Source organism: Harpia harpyja, chromosome 4 (assembly GCF_026419915.1).
Source record: "Harpia harpyja isolate bHarHar1 chromosome 4, bHarHar1 primary haplotype, whole genome shotgun sequence".
Taxonomy (NCBI): domain Eukaryota; kingdom Metazoa; phylum Chordata; class Aves; order Accipitriformes; family Accipitridae; genus Harpia; species Harpia harpyja.
In genome coordinates, this window is record NC_068943.1 from 49,284,852 (window position 1) to 49,307,850 (window position 22,999).

At 36.1% G+C, this 22,999-nt stretch overlaps 1 protein-coding gene across 3 annotated transcripts in view; it reads right to left on the bottom strand.

The window, feature by feature from the left end:
* PSME4 (proteasome activator subunit 4) overlaps window positions 1-22,999 on the bottom strand; it is a 70,617-nt gene that overhangs the window by 22,207 nt on the left and 25,411 nt on the right. For 2 of the 3 annotated variants that reach the window (XR_008234699.1, XM_052783937.1), the window contains exons 13-27: window positions 21,681-21,745; window positions 21,434-21,584; window positions 19,689-19,787; window positions 19,230-19,299; window positions 18,707-18,774; window positions 18,016-18,231; window positions 15,835-15,992; window positions 13,580-13,675; window positions 4,583-4,638; window positions 3,442-3,498; window positions 3,196-3,251; window positions 3,019-3,117; window positions 2,459-2,521; window positions 1,593-1,688; window positions 623-754 (exon numbers count right to left, since the gene is read on the bottom strand). Coding sequence is in view for 1 of the 3 variants with exons in the window: in XM_052783937.1 (XP_052639897.1) it covers window positions 623-754; window positions 1,593-1,688; window positions 2,459-2,521; window positions 3,019-3,117; window positions 3,196-3,251; window positions 3,442-3,498; window positions 4,583-4,638; window positions 13,580-13,675; window positions 15,835-15,992; window positions 18,016-18,231; window positions 18,707-18,774; window positions 19,230-19,299; window positions 19,689-19,787; window positions 21,434-21,584; window positions 21,681-21,745 (1,482 nt within the window). In the remaining 2 variants the exon portion in view is untranslated. The remainder of the gene's footprint in view (window positions 1-622; window positions 755-1,592; window positions 1,689-2,458; window positions 2,522-3,018; window positions 3,118-3,195; window positions 3,252-3,441; window positions 3,499-4,582; window positions 4,639-13,579; window positions 13,676-15,834; window positions 15,993-18,015; window positions 18,232-18,706; window positions 18,775-19,229; window positions 19,300-19,688; window positions 19,788-21,433; window positions 21,585-21,680; window positions 21,746-22,999) is intronic. The other variant, XR_008234698.1, reaches the window with a different exon arrangement.

The following is a 22,999-nucleotide window of genomic DNA, read 5'->3' on the forward strand; positions in this document are numbered from 1 at the left end:
CTGTCAGGGAGCTGGAGCCGGATAGTAAGCCATAGCTGTTATTCTGACCATAGGACAAGAGTCCAACTTGCCTCTGTGGCCAGGAGGACTGAGGGGGGTGCAGAGGAAGGAGGTGAGCGTGATGCATTCGAACACCTGGACAAATAGTTGCATCCTGACATCATTGCGTCAGCACCATTTCTAGGCCTGACAGCATCAGCAATTATCCACCACTTCATAACAAAACCCACCTGATTTAGTATAACTTTTTTGGGTTATCAACTTTTTGTCCAGTTCACACTATTTTCTTGTACTGCTACAGCTGACAGAACTGCTTAATGAGTTTTACCACCTTGGACTATAGCTTCTCAATTTCTATTTCATAATTTAAAAATAAGTGTTAACATTTTTGTAATATCCGAATACACAATGAAATGAGGAACATATATAAACACAAAATTTCTCTTGACAACTGATCTGATCCTAATCCAAATAATTCCTTACACTAGTCATGCATAAACTATATGCCATGAAAATATCAAGAGTCACACCAATGAACAAGTAAGTCCTGCTTTCACCATTAAAAATTCTCCTATAAAAACACTTTCAAAAGACAGACATGAAAAAGTTAATGAGACAGTACTTTAAATTGCTTCTGAGTGACATCTTGCCGGTCTGGACGCAAGAACTCCAAAACCAAGGGAATGATATCTCTGCAACAAAAATTGTACGTTCCCAAAGCTGTGAAAAATGCTTGCTGAGCTTTACTTCTGACCTGTGGGAAGAGAGACATTACTAGAAAGTCTTCTGAATCAAAAATATACTATACAAAAATAACATCCTTATCCATTTCAGTTACTTATGCACAGAGTTTACATGAGGTATTTGTGCACAGAAACAAAATTATTTGTAGAAGGTTGTAAATAGCATGCTTCCCTTCACCTTTGTTGACAGTTGTTTATAAAAAGTTACTTCTTGTTTCTAGCATTTACTTGAGAACAGCTACAAAGTCAAAGAAAATTCTTTATGCTGCCAAAACCAGTCAATGTGTTTTTAAGACAATTTGAAAAGCAAACAGCTAGAATAACAGATGCAGTTAGCGTTACTCTAAAGAGCCTGTAGACATGTGGATGGATCTGAACTTACGTACACACATGGAGTTCCCACTGGGCAGAGTTCACAATCCAACTATTGGCACGCTTGTTTTGTGTATTTTTAAGAACTAGGATGCCATCATAGCTACTACCTAAAAGTAGACTTAGCTTTTCAAATAGTATCATGAATCATATAATCACATCTAAAAACCTCAATCTGGTATATTTTTATTAATTTTAATTGAATTATTGTTTTTGGAAACTTAGAATTAAGTCCCTCAAAAAATTTAAAAATTGTAACCCAAGTTGGCAGCCTCTCCACTCAGTTAAGTCCTCTATATGACAAAGAAGGGGCTTAAAGCAAAACCTATTACAAAATTGGCAACTAATGCAAATGAAATAAGTAAATATTTCACGTTGCCATGGAAACAAATTGAAAAGTGAAGACCCTGAAAACATAACTTGAAGAGATCAACAAAAAACTCCATATATTTCAGTTTAAAAGGGGTTGTTCCTTACCTGACCATATGAACTTGTGGACAAACACAAAAGATCTCTGATCATCTCCTGGTGGGAAGTTTTATATTCACAGCCTTCCATCGTTAGTGTTCTCAGCTAAATTGCATAGAAAACACAAATAAAGGTGTCCTGGTTTCAGCTGGGATAGAGTTAACTGTCTTCCTAGTAGCTGGTACAGTGCTATGTTTTGAGTTCAGTATGTGAAGAATACTGATAACACTGATGTTTTCAGTTGTTGCTCAGTAGTGTTTAGATTTTTAACTGTAGTGTTTAGGTTTTAGTAGTCAAGGATTTTTCAGCTTCTCATGCCCAGCCAGCAAGAAAGCTGGAGGGGCACAAGAAGTTGGCACAGGACACAGCCAGGGCACCTGACCCAAATTGGCCAAAGGGGTATTCCATACCATGTGACATCCCATCTAGTATAGGAACGGGGAAGTGGGGCCGGGGAATCGCCGCTCGGGGGACTGGCTGGGTGTCGGTCGGCAGGTGGTGAGCAATTGCGCTGCGCATCATTTGTACATTCCAATCCTTTCATTATTGCTGTTGTCATTTTATTAGTGTTATCATTATCATTATTAGTTTCTTCTTTTCTGTTCTATTAAACCGTTCTTATCTCAACCCACGGGTTTTGCTTCTTTTCCCGATTTTCTCCCCCATCCCACTGGGTGGGGGGGAGTGAGTGAGCGGCTGCGTGGTGTTTAGTTGCTGGCTGGGGTTAAACCACGACAAAAGGACAGATTGTTTTTACATTTCACACATGTAAGAGAAACACTAGTGCAGGATTATTGCACCTTTTGCTAAATGACAACGTAACACATCAGCTTTTCAGGCAAAGTGGTTAGTGAAGATTTAAGTGAAAGTATTACCTCATGCTGCAACATAACTCTGTCTATCAGCAAAGCTCTGATATGCTGTTTCTTTCCTTGAAGCTGTAAACAAATGCATAATTGGGTTTAGATTTCAGTATTCATATTAGCAATTTGTACTGACTGAATTCCCCATGTATTCTTTTTCATCTAGAAACAGGCAAATTTCATGTAGAAATTCTTCTTGGCAGACAACCTTGATTATTTTGCCCTGGTAAAGTTTTTTTATTTGCCTATTACTCTAAGCAAAACAAAGCTCTGGTCACAGAAATTTCTCGGTTAACAAGGACCAGAATGGAGCATCATGCCAAATCTCAGACTTTGGTCCAAGGATATATGCAAACTGAGGATTATTACAGTTCAGAAATGCTAAGCTATTTGCTCATAAGATTTCCAAATAAAAGTACAAAAGCACTGCAAAACAATATTCTTATAAAGGAATTAGATTTCAAAATTATGAAAACTGATTAGGACAGTAACAAAAACATGAAAAAAGTCCTTCTGAAAATTAGGAACTATTTCCATCCCGCACCTAAGCTTTACAAAGAAAAATCACTGACCCTGTTCTCCATTGACTTTTTCACTAGATTAAAGCTTTTCCATCGTGAATCAAACTCATGCTTGTGAGATCCTTGGAACTGTAAAACATCACTAATAATCTGTAGAAAGAAAAAGATGACAAAGAATGATTATTTTGCAAAACAAGTAATCTTAAGTATTACAAATTATAAGTATACCTTTATTATTAGAAATAAAGACTTGGTATCATCTTCTGAATTATCAAGTATATAGCCTGCAATTGGAAGAAAAATAATTTATTATCAGACAGGAAGAGAGCTTTAAAAATTAAACAATAATTTTATTTCTATAAAGTTTGAATTTAAGAATTATAGGCAAAGTAGACAAAACAAGTTCCTAATCTATAAAATTATACTTAAAAGCACAACACAGTACTTTTTAGATAGAGGAGTGGTTAAACTTACGCAGCAATTTCCTTGTAACCCTTGCAATTGTTTCTCGATAATTCTCTCTTGATAAATCTACAAAAAAATGAAATATTTTTTCTTTATTATACAGTACCATAAAAAGCAATTTATAGATAAGTAAACCAGTGGAAAGCCAGAGCAGACTATTCAGAAATGGCAGTATGGCCTATTATAAAAATAACCACCTCGTTATATCTAAGGACACCACTCTCATAGGGCCTTCTTTGGTTTATCAAGTCAACAGTATGGTTTCTATAGGTATATAACCTTCTTTATCTGCCTTGACAGTTGGCTTCATTTCTAACCACAGATTGAGGCAGATTATTTAGCATATGAAAAATGAGTAACACAGTAAGCAGGGTAAAGAAGAAAGTAAATAGAATACAGATTTTACCTATCAGGTGACAAAGCCAGCAAAAAACTGGGGACTTACTCCCCTTCAATACAAGGAGGGGAACAGACATTCCCAACTTAAACAACAAAAAATGCAGAAGAAAGAAGGATCAATGATACAAGCAGTCTCCTTGGAAAGTTTTAAAGCAGAAAAATCTTAATTGCTGCAAAAGACCACTAAATAAATGCCCATTCTCTGTTATGTGTTATATGGCTACAAACTCACCACTTGCAAAGTAACAGACCAGATTTTAGAGGAGGTATTAAAGCACCTAAAACCATTTCATAGTCTGATAGCAATCACTGTGTGTCTCACTACCCTATTTAAATAGCCCATCTTCATTTGGAAGATGGTGAAGAATACACACAAAGCCTGAAAAATGCAGTTTTCTTATAATGAAGCTGTCACAGCCTTTAGCAGGTTATGCCTTGGTTCCTTCTGTCTCTCAAGTGCAGTCCTTGGGTGATGGGTGTTGCTTTCTGCACCCCTCATTTGCATGGAAGTACAAGGTCCCAAACCATTCTGACCTGAGGGTTGGACCTGAGCTCCCATTCCCAGCCATATTACTGCAGCAGATTTGTATCTTGTATGCCATCACTGAAGATGAAAAGGTGTGTACACAAGAGCCCATTTAATGAGAAGAATCAGAATTATGGTCTCAAAAAGAACCTACTGTTTTTACAGCAGGAAAAAAAAAGAAAACAACACTTACAACCTGTCTGAACAGAATTAGGACCTACTTACCATATTCAACACCACTGTACAGTTTTGTCTCTTCCAAAGACACCAGACTTGCGACCCTGCATGAAAACAAAGCAAGTATTACTATGCATTATGGAAATCATTGACTATGTGAATTTCATTGACATTTAATTCATTTTAACAAGTTAAATTTCATGCCAGTAGCACCAAAGATGTTTGGATTTACTAATAGTATGCCTCAGTTCTAACGTTTATAAATCAACCATACCTATGGGTCAGACTGTTTTTTAGAGACAAGTACACCATAAAGACACCATCTTGAACCAGAACCTTGTCAGTTCTGTTAAATAGCCAGAGATTTGGTCTCATTGTGAAACCTATGAACACACTCATCAAAACAAGCATGGCTCCTCATTGCCTTAGTCTAGGAAAGACAGGTGAATTTGACTGCTGAGGCAGAATCCTTTCCTGACAAGTTAAGCCAATAAAGGTTTTCTGACCTTGGTCCTTTCTTTATAAAGTAAAGAAATGTACCCATTATCTACAGAAGTCCTACTTCTTGCTATATGAAGTTCACTATTAATAACCATACCAAAAAAATAAAGCCATGCTTCTTCCAGGATTTGGGTCAAACTTATCCATCCAAAATATTTTTAAAAAGTAAATTCTTAGTCTTTGTGAATTTGCTTTTATGCAACCATGCAAAAAAAAAAAAAAAAAATACAGACTCAGTTATCACATGCCAATGAATTTAAAAAACATAAGAACATACCCTACATACACTTGGGTCTTTTGGTGGGGCGGGGATGTGTTTTGGTTATATGGTTTTGGTTTGTTTTTTTTTTTTTTAAAACCTACAGTCTTACCCCATAAAACATTAAGATTGAGAAATTCAAGCTTTCAACGACAAAATGCACCAGTGTATTATATTAAACAAATAGTATCAGCAAGTAATCCCTATAAAAATGATCTTCACATAAAATTGCATTGACAGTATAATCAGAAGAAAGCTAACTGAAGCAATGTGAATCTACTCCTATTACAAATGCTAAATAACACACCATAAAACTCTAGATTCAATATCTGAGCATGCGCTATGAGATACTAAAATAAATTTTCAGATTTCAAGCAATGGCAAACTTCTATCTGTCAGAACCAGAAATAAGGGTCATGTTTCTCCTGTATAAGTGAACACATTAAAACATGAGCGCTACAATTATTGTGCTGATTAGATGAAGGAAGAAAACGTGCAACCAAGAATTACATAAACTGACTTCGCAACCCTCGTAACAGTCACATCTACACCAAAAAAAGTCAACCTGAAATGTTTTTTTCTTAATTGATTTAAACATCAAGTGAAGTCTTAATTTCATTTTCCTCATTGTATTTCTCGTAGTGCCAGGTTAACTGGAAAATAAGCCATTCCAAAAGTCTTCCCACTTTTTTTTCCCCCAAAACTCAGCACTGGCATAGGTGCTTAAGGTACAACTTGGCCACTAATACAATTTCCAAAATATCCAACATCAATCCAGTACTTTGGTCCTGAATAAATAAATAAATATAAAGTTTCTATGGTCTCACACACTTGCTCTTTTAGAATAATCTACGTGATTGACTTTGAAAGTGTTTGCTATGTATTTCTCCAAGCTCAGATCTTTCCAGTTGGGAAAGTACAAAGAGGGGATATTTCTGCAATTAACATCGGGGGGGGGGGGGGGGGGGGGGAGTGTGAACCTTCCCACCCCAAATACTATTACTTCTTAAAAAAAGAAGGTAACAGATAAATCCAACAAATCTCAGGCAGCTAGACATTAAGCAATTACTTTTTTTTTTTTGTACAGGATGCTGGATATGTTGATAGGTAAATGAGTTCATAGTAATATTTTCTACAGTATTTTAATGTATTTTTACCCTTAAACACAAATTAAGTTCAAATAAGGCTTTCCTACCTACAAGGCAAGGAAAATTAAAGTGCAATTTCCCAGTTTTCCCTCAGGTAGTCTACAGAAAGATTACAAATCTTCATGCTTCTTTCCCACTCCCAGCAAAATGCATTCAACTGTTCTTTGCCAGCTAGCCAAGTTCTGAACCAAATCTCTAATATTTAAAACAAAGAAAAAACAACATTCCAAGCTCTCTCTACACTTCAGGTTCCTGAGCAAACCAGGAGTAACAACTCAACACATAGCATCCAGTAATCAAGAACTAGCCTGGTATAGTCCTTACACGCACCATGACATTACTCCACAGGCAGAACCATTTATTTCAACAAGGCTACTTTATGTTCAAAACCAACAAAGTTCTATAGCTGGCCCACAAACTAAGATCCATGCTAGTAATATTCAGCATTGTAAGTGTCAGCCACTGAGCCAGAGAAAACTGTGTTTTACTTTGAACACACAAAAGGAAGAGGCATGACGTGTTTTTCTTAACTTCACTCAATACTGACAGCAAGACTCTCATGACAATGCTTCATGCAATGTATAAATAATACTGTGCTTCATTCTCTATCAACAGTTTTCAACACAAACTGCCAAGAAAACTTATGAACAAAGAGTATCCAAAATCACAGCTGGAACAGAAATCCCAATGAAACAGAACTTTGAAGAATTCACTCCCTTATTTGCCACAGTACAAAAAACTAAAGCATCTTTATTTGAGAAAAATTGATGCACTAAGTTTTTCAACTTCCAGACATTTTACAGAGCACTTTATTCATGTCTCTGTGTAAATATTCTCCTCAGTATATAAATACAGTTCAGCAATCAGATACAGCTTTTCTGACACAAATAACTTTTAGCATCACTCCACTGAACCAATTGCAGAGGAAGTTTTTCTAATTGCAAAAAAAACCCATGTTACATTAAGGCCTAGATCAAGGGCTGCATCAACTTATTTTGACATAAGAGATTAAGAGACAACAGTCGGAAGGTGAACAAGGAGAAAACAGGGTTACTCACCGTGGAGGAGTAACTGTTTCCTTTTCTGTGTGCAGCTCCCCCAGCAGAGCTGGGAAGTTTCCTGGAGATGCCAAGAGAGGTTAGCTAGCCCTGCCCCTCAGCATACGGTATCACATCCTTACACATTTAAAAGAAGCGGTCTTATCCTTGACCTGCAGTCTGAACACCTTCAGTGAAAGGACATTAAGAAAGGTCCTACCAATGTCTGTAGCAAGAGTAGAGCAATACTGCATCCTAACTAACCAAGCTATATTTAAGAGGGAGACAAAAACTGGATGTTCTCTGAGTAACCCTGTTTTTGCTTCCCTAAATCAACTGCTTAGTGTTACCTCGTTAATAAGTAGGCTGCAAGGAAGGGAAGCGAAGCAAAAGGGAACTCAGCTGAACACCAGTGAAAGATTTCTCAACCTTAGAGAGCTTTATACTGTCTGCATTTGAAATAATCTTTATTTGCACAGCATTAGAGTCATTATAACAAAAGGACATTGATATCACTTACAATTACAGTGGCCCCTCAAGAAAAAGGGTAGACTGCGTGAACAGAAACATTATGTATACCTGCACACACCTCATGTGGCAGAGCAACCATTATATTGTATTTCTGCAGGCGCAGAAAAAATTCTGTATTCATTTTTCCCCAACTATATCAGGATAATTCATCACAACTCTGACTCTATGGCTTTGAACACCATAATTCAGCCACAAAAAACTACTGCCGTTATAAAGGATTGGTCCTCACAACCTCTGGCAGCCTCAACTCATTTTTTCCCCCTTCCCCTTGTAACTATCCATTTTGCATTAAAAAAGTAATTCACAGAACACACCTGAAATTAATGGCATCTCTACTACAGATGAAGAACACTATGTGGAATAATAATATAAATACACACTATTGAGTCATGAAATAGTTTTCTATTAATTTGTTATGCATGGCACTTCAGAAGAATATCCATTCAATCTCCAAAACATATGAAGTTTAAATTCCTTGCTACTTACAGGCTAAAAAATAAAAGGTCAACACCAAGTGCCACTTAGTAAAGTTCTATTTCCTACTGAAATTTAACTATTCTTTTCAGTTCCGACAAGTTTCAACTACACAGTTTATTTGTGCATGGATTGTGCATAATTTTTCTACTGAATTGCCTGTCTCCTCCCTAAACACCTGCTCATGTATGAAACATTCACAGTGACACTAAGCATTTAAAATAGCATAAGCTATGATTGGGTTTTCAGAAGGATATAAATTATTTGTCTTTCATGTAAAACACAAATGAGAATTCTGCTCCCAAAATTGGGAAGAAAAAAAAAAATAGTATCACAAAGTACACATAAGAACTGCTTCATCTCCAAAGAAGTTGGAGCATTATGAAACCTAAACCATTTATGCCTAGCTTCACTAAACAAGGAAATCACTCTTCAAGCACTTCACAACAGCTATGCTGATGTGTATACTGAGTGTGTGGATGTACACACACACGAAGACAGAGTGTATACTTTTGGGTATACTGAGCATCCCCAGATCAAGTGTTGGTCAATTTAACAGTGTGTTTTCTGTACTAAATATATCACTTTTCAGTTTGAAGACTACCAGTCATCAAACAATTAAAAAAAGGGAATAAGAGAAACTAATGAATCAACATGAAAACATTAACCTAGATTGACAGGAGATTCAAGAAGGCTTAGGCCAATATAGACATTTCTAGATAAACAGAAGTTTGAAACCTTTACTCTAACCAGTATTTATTAAGCCATAAAAATAAGGGCACAATTTGATTTTGTCTAACAGGGAGAACATACAAGACCAATGCTGGGGAATCTTATTCAGTTTCAGCTTTATCAAACAACAAATAAAAATTAAAAAAACCCAACACACAACAGAAAAACTTTGTATATTGACTATTCAAGAAGCAAATCTATTTTCAATAGTTAATAAATAAAATAAACACAAACTGCTGAGACACAGAACAGACTAATGTTAACAAGAAGAAATTAAGACAGTCATTTTGAAATTATTGGGTACTCTCAGATGTTTGACACTGAGGAACAAAAAAACCTGTAAAAGTCCATAGAAATGTACCAAGTGTCCTCCCACAAAACTTTTCAAGATGAAAAGTTTCTGTAAGTGAACAGTGCAACAGACTTTTAAACATTATTTCCATAAAATGGTGTTGATGAATTGTAATACACCATTTATAAACAAAAAAAACAGAATCCTGGTTTCAAAGTACTACTACAGTAAAATGTAGTAGTGTCCACACTAGTGGAGAGGCCTTATATTTGCAACAGCTCTATTCTCCTACTGTAGGAGTAACTGCAAAAGAATTACAGCAACAACAAAACACCAAACAGCAAATAGTTACCATGTTAGCGGAAGCAGTCTCATGCATTCAACTCTGCAATTTATTATAAAGCAGAAAGGTTTAGAACTTCAAACGAGATTCACTCATTTTCTTCTCCCAAAACAGTGCTCATATCTTTTGTTACATTCTCATTCCTCTAGAAGACTGCCACATTTATATAATACTGTGATTTAAAATCCAACCATCCAAAAAAACCCCCAAACCTCGCATCTCATGCATAGGAATTTTATGCAACAACACAGGTCAATTATGACAACCAATAATGAAATAAGCATTTGGCCAGCTTGTGATATCTGTGACATACGGTCAATATATAATTTTCGTAATTAGTCTTCCCTATTGGTGGCAGGAGCAGCCTGCAGGCAGATAGAGTTCACAGTATGAACTGAACCATCATATCTAGTTCATCATCCCGCAACACACAAAGTTTTAAAGTTCTTTCTAGCCACATATTTCTTCTGCTGAGGTTCAATTTACATAGCTCCAAGCTCTCCCCCATCTATGTCACTCTCCTTTCAGTAAGTGAGCAGCCTAGAGGATTATAAAGGAACAAATACTCATCATCTGTCTTGGCAAGAATCTTCAGGTATCCTTAACCATCAAGATGAAAGAAAATCTAGCAGTTACACCTACTCAGCTCTACTTTACAGCCAGCACAACTAACAATGCTGTACTACACAGTGTGTGATCAGCTATGGTTCATTGGAGTTAAGTGGCATAGGAGGTATGTGACAAGAAATCTCATGTGCCAGTTTGTTTTAGAGGTATACACGTAGAATTCTTTTAACTGAAATGTATCAAGCCATTTACCAATACCCACATTCAAAAATATTCCTATACTGCCACTTTAGGACAGTGAATATCATCACCACTAGTGGTAAGTACTAACTGTGAATACTCAGTATGTAAAATAAGGGTGTTCTGGGTAACTGACTTAGTTACTTTCAATAAAAGCCCTTCAGTTTCAAATCCGAGTGCTTTATGGGCCTTCCCACTATATATAAAGGGAACAGGCTTGGGAATGTAAACTGCTATCTTAGAAAAAAATAACCCAGAAACTCACAATACAATAACAATTAAAATCAAACTTTTTTTCTGTTTTAATAGCAAGCTCATCAGGAGACACCTCCTACATTCAAACTGGATACAATTTTATGGACATACAGGATAGAAAGTAGTATTCACAGGAAGCTGTTTCATACTGCTTAAATCAAAAGATATCTCCCTCATTACAAATATTCCAGTTATTTCTTTGGGAAGGAAGAGGAAGGAGTAAGGCAGAGTAGAGAACATCTTCCTTCTTGGTGCAATTCCCTTCTGTGATCCTTGCTTACATACAGTAACCCATTAAAACAGAATATACATTTTGTAAGAAGCATCACTAGAACAAACACCATCTGTCCTGGATGGATGAACTCAGCCTCATCTCAAGATGCTAAATTGATATTGTCCTTTATAACTCTTCTTGCCAAGTAAGTTGAATAAACTGACAGTGATCTAACATTTATCTGATATGAAGTGCAACAAGATCTCCTTAAGTATTTAGTCCACCTTACTAGGCCAAAGTACAATCCACTGTGCACAAATGCACTCTACTTCCCTCAAATTGTCTCCTTCATTAAAAATCTGTGTTCCGTTTGTGATAATTCAAATCATACAAAGAATAAGAACTAAAGCTTACTTAAACCAAATTCATTCAACTTCAGTGGGCAAATTCCAGAGTCCTGTGTAGTGTCACTGAAAAGATAAATTGCCTTAATTATGTTTTTAAAAAGCAATGTAAACTAAGTTTGGATGTAAGACCTGCTCACAGTGGGCAGAAGATGTTTCATCAATGTGCATAAAGTCTGTCCAAAACCAGATAATGATGGATTCTGAAGCTCTGCAGACATTTAGTAGAATGAACTATTGAGTTCCGAAATTCAGATTATGCGAGACAAGTCTGATTTTGATTTCTTTAGTAACAAATTGATTTCAGCATGTTCTCATGTAAACTGTCTATATTTAATAAGGCAGCACGGATAACTAATAGAATGAAGCAAATCTGCCATAAAGTATACAATTAATTTAGAAGTTGATTATAGGCTAATGTCTTAATCTGTACATTAAAAATTCACAGACCTTGCCCAACAATATAAAAAGATGATTCTAAACACCCCACACCAAAACAAAACCAGAGAAAGTCTACACGAACACATTCTAACAGCAGCTGCAATTCACTCTTCTTCACAGGTGGTGAGGTTCTTCGACCAAATGAAGCTTCAGTTATTGACAATCAGATAGCCTAGACAAGGGTACAAAACTGCTTACTCTTACACAGGTGTTTCTTCCTTGATTAATAGATTACTACAGCTACAACTTTTTTTTTGTTTGTTTGTGGTGGCGTTAAAGACTTTTTGGGCCAAGATAGCCTTGTATTTTGAAGGTCAAGAAAACAAATCCTTCTCTTTTGAAGGACCAACACCAGAAACTCTGTCCTTGAACCCATGAGTCACATGAATTGCAAGCGTCTAGTGCTTGCTGCCTAACAGACACCAGGGCAGGATTCAGACTGAATCAAGAAGCAATGCTAAGACGCTCCCACATTTTCCCAATATGGACCAGCAGCACATTGATGGTACAGGAACAGTCAATGCCTCCTGAAAGGTGTTGGAGTCCTTACAGATAATAATCAGCCTGAATATCCTGCACTGCCTCTTTAACTAAAAGATTACTTCCTTGAATTTCTTCCATAGTCAATGGCAAAAGATGGCTTCTGCAAAGCTCCCCAGCTTAACAGATGTTCTCAAGAGGAGCCTCTCCCACTGTACAAGAAGCTCACAAAAGCTAGGCACCTGAAGTAAGGTGGTTGAGACTGCATCAATGCTCCTTGGCACTTTTAGTAGCTAGCACTTTGGCAAAAAAATCTCAGCAACGACTTTATAGTCACCAAATACAGACTGCAGCCATAAGCTTAACTGAAAGCCTCCATATTTTAAAGATGATATATAACAACAGGAATACTGAGATCAAACTCATAATTGCCTCTAACATTAATATTTCAACATACTTTCTCAAAGAAGTCAAACCTAAAGCAGCAATCCCATCTATTAAGAAATAGTCTATTTTAAAGCCTGAACTACTGTAATGGAACAGAAAGTTCCTATTACTTCCAAAATGAAAGTTTACTCAAGCGTTGTTGCTAGAGTTCTACTGTATGCTGGCATCAGCAGCCAAGTTCTGCTCTGACATTATTCACAGGGGTTTGAGCATTCAAATGGGACTTACTTCCTATTTTAATATGAGAAGACAGCCTGCAAGAAGTTAAGTTCAGAATGTTTATGACTTTACTCATTCAGGGTGACAGGAACATTAGTAAGATGGCAGTGCACTATGGTTTGAAAGCTTCTTTTAGAGGAGGGGAAACACATGAGTAAATGTCTAGCTTCCATTTCCTTTACATGAAGTAGCATCAGCAATGCAGTGCCATCACCTACCTTTTTTAAACATTTTCAGTGTCTTGCACGAAAAAAAGGACTTAACATTCTTTCATGCTTTAAGTACTCCAATGTTTACGTAAGTCACTATTTCAAATTTCTGTATCTTTAGACTAGTATAAGAGTTCCTTAAAAATAGCCACTAGAAACAGTTCTGTGACAATAGCAATAAGAAAGCACTAAAAACCAGTATGAAGAACAGTATATAAGAACATTTGTGATATTAAAATAAATTCTACTTACAGATGAGCCACCCTTTCTCCTTTTAGAGGAGGCAGAACGTTCCCAGAACCAATCAAGCAGTTATGCACTATAGCAAGACACTGCTGCACATCATCTCTTAAACAAAGAAAAAAAAACTGATTACTTATCTGTTAAATGCTTGAAAATACACAAATGATAAAACATATCTTTTTTTTGTGAAGTTTTATAAAAGCTTTTTTCTTTAGCTATATCAGTTCTAAACACGAGAGGGAGCACTACAGAAATCAAGCTGTGCTTTTTTGATCCAACCTAATTCTGTTACAGAACTTCAACATCCAACTTTATTTTCTGAAAAACTTGCTTTGGAGATTTTATATTCTGAAACTGTGAAGATAACTTCAGTATAATGAGATAAACTAATCTCAAAACAGACAGCTTTACCCCCAAAAATTGTTCTGAAGAATTTTATCTAATCTCAGATAAAACCTATGAAATAACTCCTCACCCCAAGGCCAAGAAGAGTCCTTCCCACCATGAGCAGGATGAGGGAATACTTTCTTTACGAGTTACTTTTTTTACAGTCTGAAGATAAATTATAATGCAACAATGTGAACAATTTTTTTCTGTGTTACTTTAGAGAATTAAGGAATTGTTTTTAAAGCTATCTCATCTAAAGCAGTAGCCTTTAGTATATAGTTACAAATTTTGCCCTTTGTTCTTGTCTTTGTGGAACGCAGCTCTGATTTGTAAAAAAAACTCCTTTCAACCTTCTTAAGAGGTTCCTTAACCAAATAGCTCTTAGTACTCATGCATTACTTATCAACTCTCTAAATACATGTGTTCAACAAAGGCTGTTAGAATTTTTCATTTTATCTTTTGTAATAGAAAGTGTTACTCAAACTCCTAAATGTATAAAAAAAATTTGATTTCCAATTATTACTTAGTGGAATACTGGAAAAAAAATTTGACAAGAATTCAAGCTCTAGGAATACTGCAATTCAAAGCACTAGCAGGCTCATCTACTATCCCATTTATTCGCACCTGTTACTCCCTCAGCAACTAATGGTATTCTCTACTCTTGCCACTTTGCTATCTTGCCGTCCAATTTAATTTGCAATGCATGCACTTCGCTGTATTCTCCCAAATCACCACCATTTATTTCTGTTAGGTAGCACAGTGAAACCTTGACCAAATCAAAGTCCAATTCCGTTAAAAATTAACAGCTTTACATACAAGGTGTCAAAGAGGAAAGAAAACCACAAAAGAAATAAACATACAAATAAACCAAAGACTTAAATAGGAAGCATATCCTTTCTTCTTTTAGTCTAAGTATACTTTCTGATTGCAGTTTGGTGGCATTGACTTGTCAAGCGTATATTGTCTTTTTCAGATAAAAAAAAATGTGGGAACTTGGTCAGACAGAAAAATATTTAGGAGTCCGATACACCATGCCCTGTTTCACATAGGGCTGCACTTTACAGCACGAGGTATGACATCACATGCTATGAACATCAACTGAAGTATATATAGCTTCAAGGACACAAAGGTTTAACACGAGAAATAAAGAATGTTTGAGATTTAATGCTTGTGAACAGCTTTAGCTATTTGATACTTATAAATGCTTTAGTACATACTAAACTCATGATTATCTTGTGCTTAGGAAACTATCCTTATGAAGCCACGGTTTCACACTAACAGAGTTTAACAAGATTGGGCAACGGTATTCTTGCCTCCATTCCTTTGTTATGCCACTGACTCTGCATTACCTCCTCAGTTTCAACACTGCCACTTTTTTCAGGGACACGCTATGTACTGAATCCATTTACTCGTAGGAAGTAAGTGGAGAGAGGCAGATTTCCAAGCCAAATCAGTTCTGTGTTCCACTTCATAGCTTAGGGATACAAATGGTTGTGCCAAAACAACAAGGCAAGAGTCTAGAGGAAGAGCTTTTTTATTGCTGACTACAGTTAAATGGAAACGTAATTTGTAGTATGTATTTAAAAAAATTCTGGAACAGAGAAATCCTTATAGCAACATAAAGTGTCTTAAGATTTTTATTTTTTTTTTAAGAGCTTTTCTGTTCAAAATAATGTTATCCATTTTATGACATGCACTTCCAAGCTACATGTACTCTTAAGGTTTAAAATCTTGGAAATCTTGGAATAATATCGAAGACAGTGTAACATAGTATTTTACTCCTCAATTTTTGTAGTGCCAGTATGATTGGCAATAACTACTTAAAACAGACATGAGTGGATAAATGCACCTTCTCCATATTACGTATCACCACTAACCTGGACATTTCTAGTTTTCCAGTTGCATAGTGCTCTAGTTTGGTGAGCTCAGGCTGAAGAAAAGTATCCAGCAAATAAAAAGCAAAGTTTATTTCCTCAGATGAAGGAACATGCCACTGGATGTCCAAGTTCCACAGGTCACCTGGTTTACCCCAGTCCTATGGCAAATAAAGACATTTCTTATTAATCAAACTATGAAGCAAATTGTCTTCTAAAAAAATTAGCATTTAATATTACTAAAAAACCCCAAACACATGAACTAGCTACTGCTGTAAAGCAGTTATCCTGATAATTCCAGGAAAAAAACCCCAAGAACACAATAAAACCAAATAGAAATCCCATACCTACTATAATGTCTACATGTACCTGGAAAATAACACATACCTGAAAGGACTAAAAGGAAAAGGACTGTACTCATCTAACTGAGATATAACTTTATTATTCCTTTGGCTGGACACAAATTCAGGAATATTCTTAAGTACAACTGTGACTTTTGACACTCCTATAGAGAACATAAAGAAGCTAGCCCATTTAAGAATACTTCTTTTCAGTTTTGAACCACAATCAGGAAACTTAGTACTTTCATTTTAAAAATAAAAAAAGAAAGCTAAATTTTAAGTTGGACTTTCCATACAATGCTAGGTCATCCCATAACAAAGACAACTTTTTATATTTTGACTTACAAAGAGCTCAGACTTGCTATAGAATCAACGCCACTTGAGTATTTTGAAGAGAGAACTCAATATTTATTACTAATTCGTATTCAAACATGAAATCCATGCTTAGGACTGTATTAATAGATAGGCCTTTGCAGTCTTCACTTTCCATTTCCTGTCTTTGTCCAGTTTTACATGGTAATTTTATATTTCAAAACTTCACCATCTGTTCTTAAAATGCCTGACTGATCTGACTGGACAAAAAGTACAAAGAACTGCAGCAATACACTTACTCCATGTAGCCTGCTATTACGTCTCTTCCTTGGAAGAGCAGGCTAGTCCTCCATGAATGTTACTTGAGAAAGTGACAGAACTGCAGTTTTACACTGGGGCAGGGTAGGAAGCATGTAAGTGACAAACTCAAGCTGTTAATGGCAATTAAGAGTTAATATAATATATATACATTTTCTAAAGTAGCCACTGGGGATTTTTTCAATTTCAGAGGAGGAATTTAAAAAAAATTCTATTTTTTTGTATTGGGGCATTTAATTAAGATTTGCTTATTTGTTTTTAAATGAGTATCTGGCCCAACTGGATGTCCTCATCAGTTTATAAAACTGTACTAGCTTTCAGTAACAAGCATTCGATTACCTGCAGTTGTAAAGTTATATAAAAGAACACTTTTCAGCAAAATGCAGTTTTATATTCAAATAAGCCAGACGAAAACTGCTGCACTGTTCATCTGTAATACTGATAAACTGACCTTAAAAGTCTTAACAGCAAACTACCATATTACTTTTGACAGTTTCAGTAATTTTTAATATTGCCACTTCTACTTTCACTTTATCTCAAGCTCAGTGTAGAATCATTGTTCATTTGTTATTCTGCCTACCTGTAGAATACCATATCTCCTTTCTTGCAATTGCTTTGCACTGATGTACTCATTTTTCCATGCACTCACCATTACTTGTTGTATCTGATAAACACATTTATATGAAGAGGAACAAGGAAAGGCTGCAGTTCTCATCCACAAAAGCAGATGAAAGACTAAGCTTGTCCCAGTGCAACAATGCTTCCTACGACTGGATATTTAAGTTAAAGCGAACAGCAAAATTCTCCTGCTAAACTCCAAACTTAACTGTTTATACCACTGCACTTCATGACAGCTAGGTCTCAGCTAAATGCATCGTATGTTACAAGATCAAGAAACATGAGCAGGCACTCTTGCTTTGTATTATCTTACTGTAGTCATGCAATCATTGTAAAACACAGGTCATAAAACACTAATATGTCATGCTATAAAACTACTCAAAACAAGTCAGTATTCATTTTTTGCTATCGATATAATTTTAAGTAACTTGTAATTTGCCCTATGTTTCAAAGCCCAAAGCATCTTTCAATTACACTTTCCATTGCTGCTACCTATGTTCAGAAATCTGCAAATAAAACCAAATTATATAGTGTATGATTGTTTTTTAAAAAAGAAAGTCAAATCCTCTAATCCTAAATAAATTAAAATCCTTGCCTTGATAGGAAAGTATTCAGAAAGAGGCTTGTCAAAGCCACCTGGCACACTGCAGTACTCTGTGGGGTAGATAAGTGTAGCAGAACGAAGAAGATGGTGCAGTAGGTTACAAGACAGAATGTAACCCTGCTTACAGGTTAAATGTAGGGTTCGCTGCAGTATCTTCCCAAGCTGCTCCCTGTACGGTAGCAACTTCTTTCCATCCACTCGAGTGATCTAATAGGAAAAACAAACATTTCAAAGGTAAACATAACTGATTTTGTTCTAGAGGACTAAAGAGAGGATTACGCTGCTCAACCGATCCTGTACCAAGTTTCATTCTGTATGTCATGCTGAATTCAAATTAAAGACTGAACTTGCACATGTACTACCACTTCTACTGCTGTTGGAAAAGTTTAAGTAACACATAAGAACTGTGATATACATCGCTTCTGGACCCTGTTCAAAATTTTCTCTCTATCCCTCAATAATTGTATTAAATGCTTTAATTCTATTCTACATACACACTGTACATTTACTTCCCTCAAACAGCAGCCACTTACGTCCCATTTAAAGTTAGATAAGAAAAAGAAGTTATGCAGTGTCATTCATACAACATTTACTTTAATAGCAGAAGTTTATTTTCTTCTTTCAGGGGCATTAAACAGGATTCAGTAATATACATGCATGGGAAGAACATTCTTTGCAATACCTCTGACAAAAGCTGAAGATTCCAAAGTAGCTCCTTATCTAGTTCTTCATCATGTATTACATCATCATCTAGAGGAACAAGGGACAAGCACTGCTGTAATGATACTGAAGTCAAGTTTTCCAAACAAGCTAAATCATAAACCCAACGCTTGCATCCCAAAAGTTTACTCCCAACCCTTGTATTGCAACCTTCCAATTCATATTGCACCTGTGTCCAACTGGAAGTTACTTTAGCCAATTTAACATCTTGAATGCTTTTTGAGAAATTGAGAAGTGTCTGGAGACATTGTAGAGTGCCACATTTTTAAAGCAGCATACTCCTGTAGCTTGGTAGATTTCTGTCTTGAAATTACACATAAATAGTTGTTGGTTTGGGTTTTTTTAGACAAAATAATGAACAGAATTAATTTTCCATCATTGAAATGAAGTTGTGGAAAACACACGGAAGTTTTAAATATTTTTTCATGTTTAACAAAAGTCAACCCAAACCAAAGCAAGTCACACTAGAAATCTTACAAACTTACTGACTGTGAGGTGAGTTATAACATTGCAGCAATGTGGTACAAACAGCTTCAAGGATTCCTCAGGGCGGCACTGGAAACAGCATCAAATAGCCCATTTTAAAAAAAGATGTCTTAGGGAACTCAGCGCACACATTGATAAACAACTTCTAACAACTTTATTGAAAAAGAGAGAAGAATAGATTGTATCTCAACTCCAATTCAATCTAGAGTCAGTCTGACCTCGCGACTTTTAAACACTCAATAAAACCTATTTTAACATAAATGGAAGAAAAAAAAAATTGTGAATGAACCTCTTGAAATATTCCTATACGCAACCACCTAATTTTAGAAGACATAATATTAAGAACCACCTGTATTTACATGAAAATTTAAAGATCTTACATAAGAAAAAGTAGTAGTATTGCTTTTTTAAAATTTTTTAAACTGAAGGTCAAGTTAAGTTGGAGCATTTTCTCTCACTTTTACTGCAGCTCGGCACATATCGGCAACCATTCGACCAGCAACTCTCGTCTCAAATATATTTGAAACAGCAAAGTTAAAAACCTTCTCCAAGGCAACCTAAAAATGAGTACAAAAAGACAGCGTTCTTTAAAAAAGAGAACTAGGTATTATAAAATGTTTGATGTTACGCAGAAAGCAGCATCTGTACATAATACTGTATTCTTTCAAACCAGAAGACTGCAACCATGATTCACATTAAAAAAATCAGAATAGAGACAGAGAAAGCAGTTCTGTAGAATGCCTAAAGCTGAGTAAAATGTAACTACCATCACAATTAAAGCTGACAATACCATGGAATGAAAAGATTAAAACCTTATGTGAATAGTAACTGCTCAGGAAAAAAAAAATCCTAAATGTTATCAGTACACGTGACTTGCGCTCTATGCGACACCTATGTCTAATTGTACAACTACTGCCTTGAGCAGAAGAATAAAGTCTGCTACAGAAGTAGCAATGACAAAAGGTTTGTCAAAATAGTTTCAGTTTGCAGGATTTTCACTTTTTTTTTTCTTCTTATTTATTGTAACACTCAGTTACAGTAACACACTGTAACAGGAAAATACATGACAGTGTCCACTATCATTAAAATAATTCAATCATAGGAAGGTCTATATTCCCCTCCTCCCCCCAAGAATTATGAACAAAACACACTAAGTGTTTTAACTGGTGACATAACAGGACACTGCCTTCAGCTGAAGACTGGAGACACTTCTCAAATGTTCACTTTGGGAAGAAAGAAGGTCAGATAAATTTTGTTGCCTAATGTAAGCTTGGGGTGCTTCTGAGAAAATACACAGAAAAACAGTTTTCCCTGAATAAGTCACAATCCGCTGAAAGGAAAACTATGCTATTTCACATGTCAAAGTGAAGTAAAGCCAAAACCCTTAATTAATAAATAAATAGGGAATTCAACTATCAACTATTTAAGTGGCCAGCATGCTTTAAAGCAGCTTATTGCCATCCAATACCTTGCAAGCCAAGCTGAACTATATAGTGTAGATCACAGATGATTAATACTGAACAATCAGGAAAAATACAAATTAAATACTTAATGACAACAAAGGATTAACTTAAGACTTACATTAACCAAAAGATTCCAGACAAAATCATACCAAAGTGTCCAATGCAATGGTTCAAAATGTACAAAACCTAGCATCTCCAAATATATACATAATGTAATGTAAACAGATTAAAACGCATTAACCCATCCTGCAAGGAAGGAATCTGTCCATGTAACAACATGGATTCTCCACCCCCCTCCCTCAGAGTTAGTTTAATCCAGATAATTTTTCTGATCCCATCAGCCACACAGCTCCTTGAACAGCTTCTTTTGCCCAGCTGAATTAGTGGTAGGGAGAGGGAGAGAAAAGCAGGGGATTGGGCAGGTTAGCATTACTATCAAAAGACATCAAAAATCACAGCCTAAAGTGATAAAATAAGCCGTTAGAATGATTTCTCCTAACGTTTATCATCAGTTGGCAAGACAGCATCAAGAACCTAAGAGCTCTGTACTGACATATGTAAAATCATAAACCAAATTGACATCAAGTCCTCTACTTCCCCTGCACCCCCAGCCCTTTCCTTGGTTAAACATGAAAGTTCACAACAGGACAATGACAGAAGGAAGAATCTGAACGCACCAGTCATTCACAACAGAAAATTAGGCCTCTTAAAGTTAGATGGAAAGCCCATGTTCTACATACCTTAAAGATATCCTTTGAACACTGGGTAAGGATTGTACTGAAAGTAGAAGAGAGACCTAATTCCACTAGACTCTCTAGATGAGTCATTTTCTCAGTTTCAGTCTCCTCTCTGGTTTGTTCTAGTGTGCTGCTCTCTATAAGTCCAAAACATCTATATAAATACAATAAGTACAATGTTAGTAAGCAGAACTTGAAAGTTTTATTAAGCTCTTCATGCCAGGCTTTCACTTGTCCTTAGCTTACTTACCTATCCATAAACTGCAGTACAAAATCCTCAAACTCAGCAGTTGCAGAGCACAATTCTCTTTCCACCTACAGTTTTCCAACACAAAAGAAGCACAAAAGGTTGGCTTTTCTTAAGGAAATATAATATAAAGTTTATTTCCTATATTAACTGCTTCAAAAACACTTCCAATTTTTAAGCGATATAGACTACAGCGCATTTCGCATTGAAGTTCGTACAGTCTTGAGTACACTACATGAAACAATTATTACATTTTCTTTACACTGTCCTGTCCAATTTCCTGGCCTTGATGTCTAGCCAAATAACCTCTGAGGATGAAATCAGGTCTGCCTCCATGGATACAACCTTTGGCCTTACTACTGATCCTCCTTTCCAGCAGGAGGTCAGGAAGTGCCAACTGTGGTGGCAGACTTGGCTCTGCTGACATATTTACATTAAATATTCAGCATACAAACTCCTCTTAATTTTTGACTGCTGCAACTCTGGGGCAATGAAATTAACCTTATTCCAGTAGCTAAGCATTCAGAATCTGTGCAATCTGTAGCTACAAGCTGTTCTCTGAGCTACAAGAAGACTCTTCTAGCAGTGGACAAGATTTTATACGGCAGTTGCAACTACCATAGCGGATACTGCTGCTGCTGCCTCATTTGTAGTATGCCAGATATAGCTTCACTCTCTGTGCTTGAACTGCCGTATCAAAAGCAGAATCAAAAGTGTAGTGGTACGTAAAGAAACAAAAACTATTTCCCATTCTCTCCTGTATTTTTTTGCTACATGAAAAAGAAAAGGACAAAGTATTAGAACAATGCTGGAGAAACGGAGCACAAGGAACTCTAAAACTAGAGATGTATATGAACAGCACTCCAAAGCAGCAAACAGGTGGGGTGACCATGTCTAATAACAAAAGGGCAGCAAAGGATAAAACACAGAAGAGGGAGATGAGGCTCACTGTCTAATAATGTTACTATCTCTTGACTGGAAAAGATTAACAGGCATCTGAAGAGAAAGCAACAGAATCTCAATCAGAAAAAAGAGAATCATGACTGCAGGAACACTTTAAAGAAGAGCAAGTGTTTTGAAATTATTTCCTGTAGGAGGAAAAAAGCCTTGGAAAGTTAGAGAGTGCATTAGGTTTTTGAAAAATAAATACAAACAGATTTGGTTTTGGGGTCGTGGTTTTGTTGTTGTTGGTTGGTTGGGTTTTGTTTTGTTTTTTTAACACATACAAAGTTTTCAACAACAGGAGACCAAATTCCTTCCACAGTCTCCCAGACAATCAATAGTTATCCTTTTACCTCACTCTAAGCTGGACTAGTTTTAAA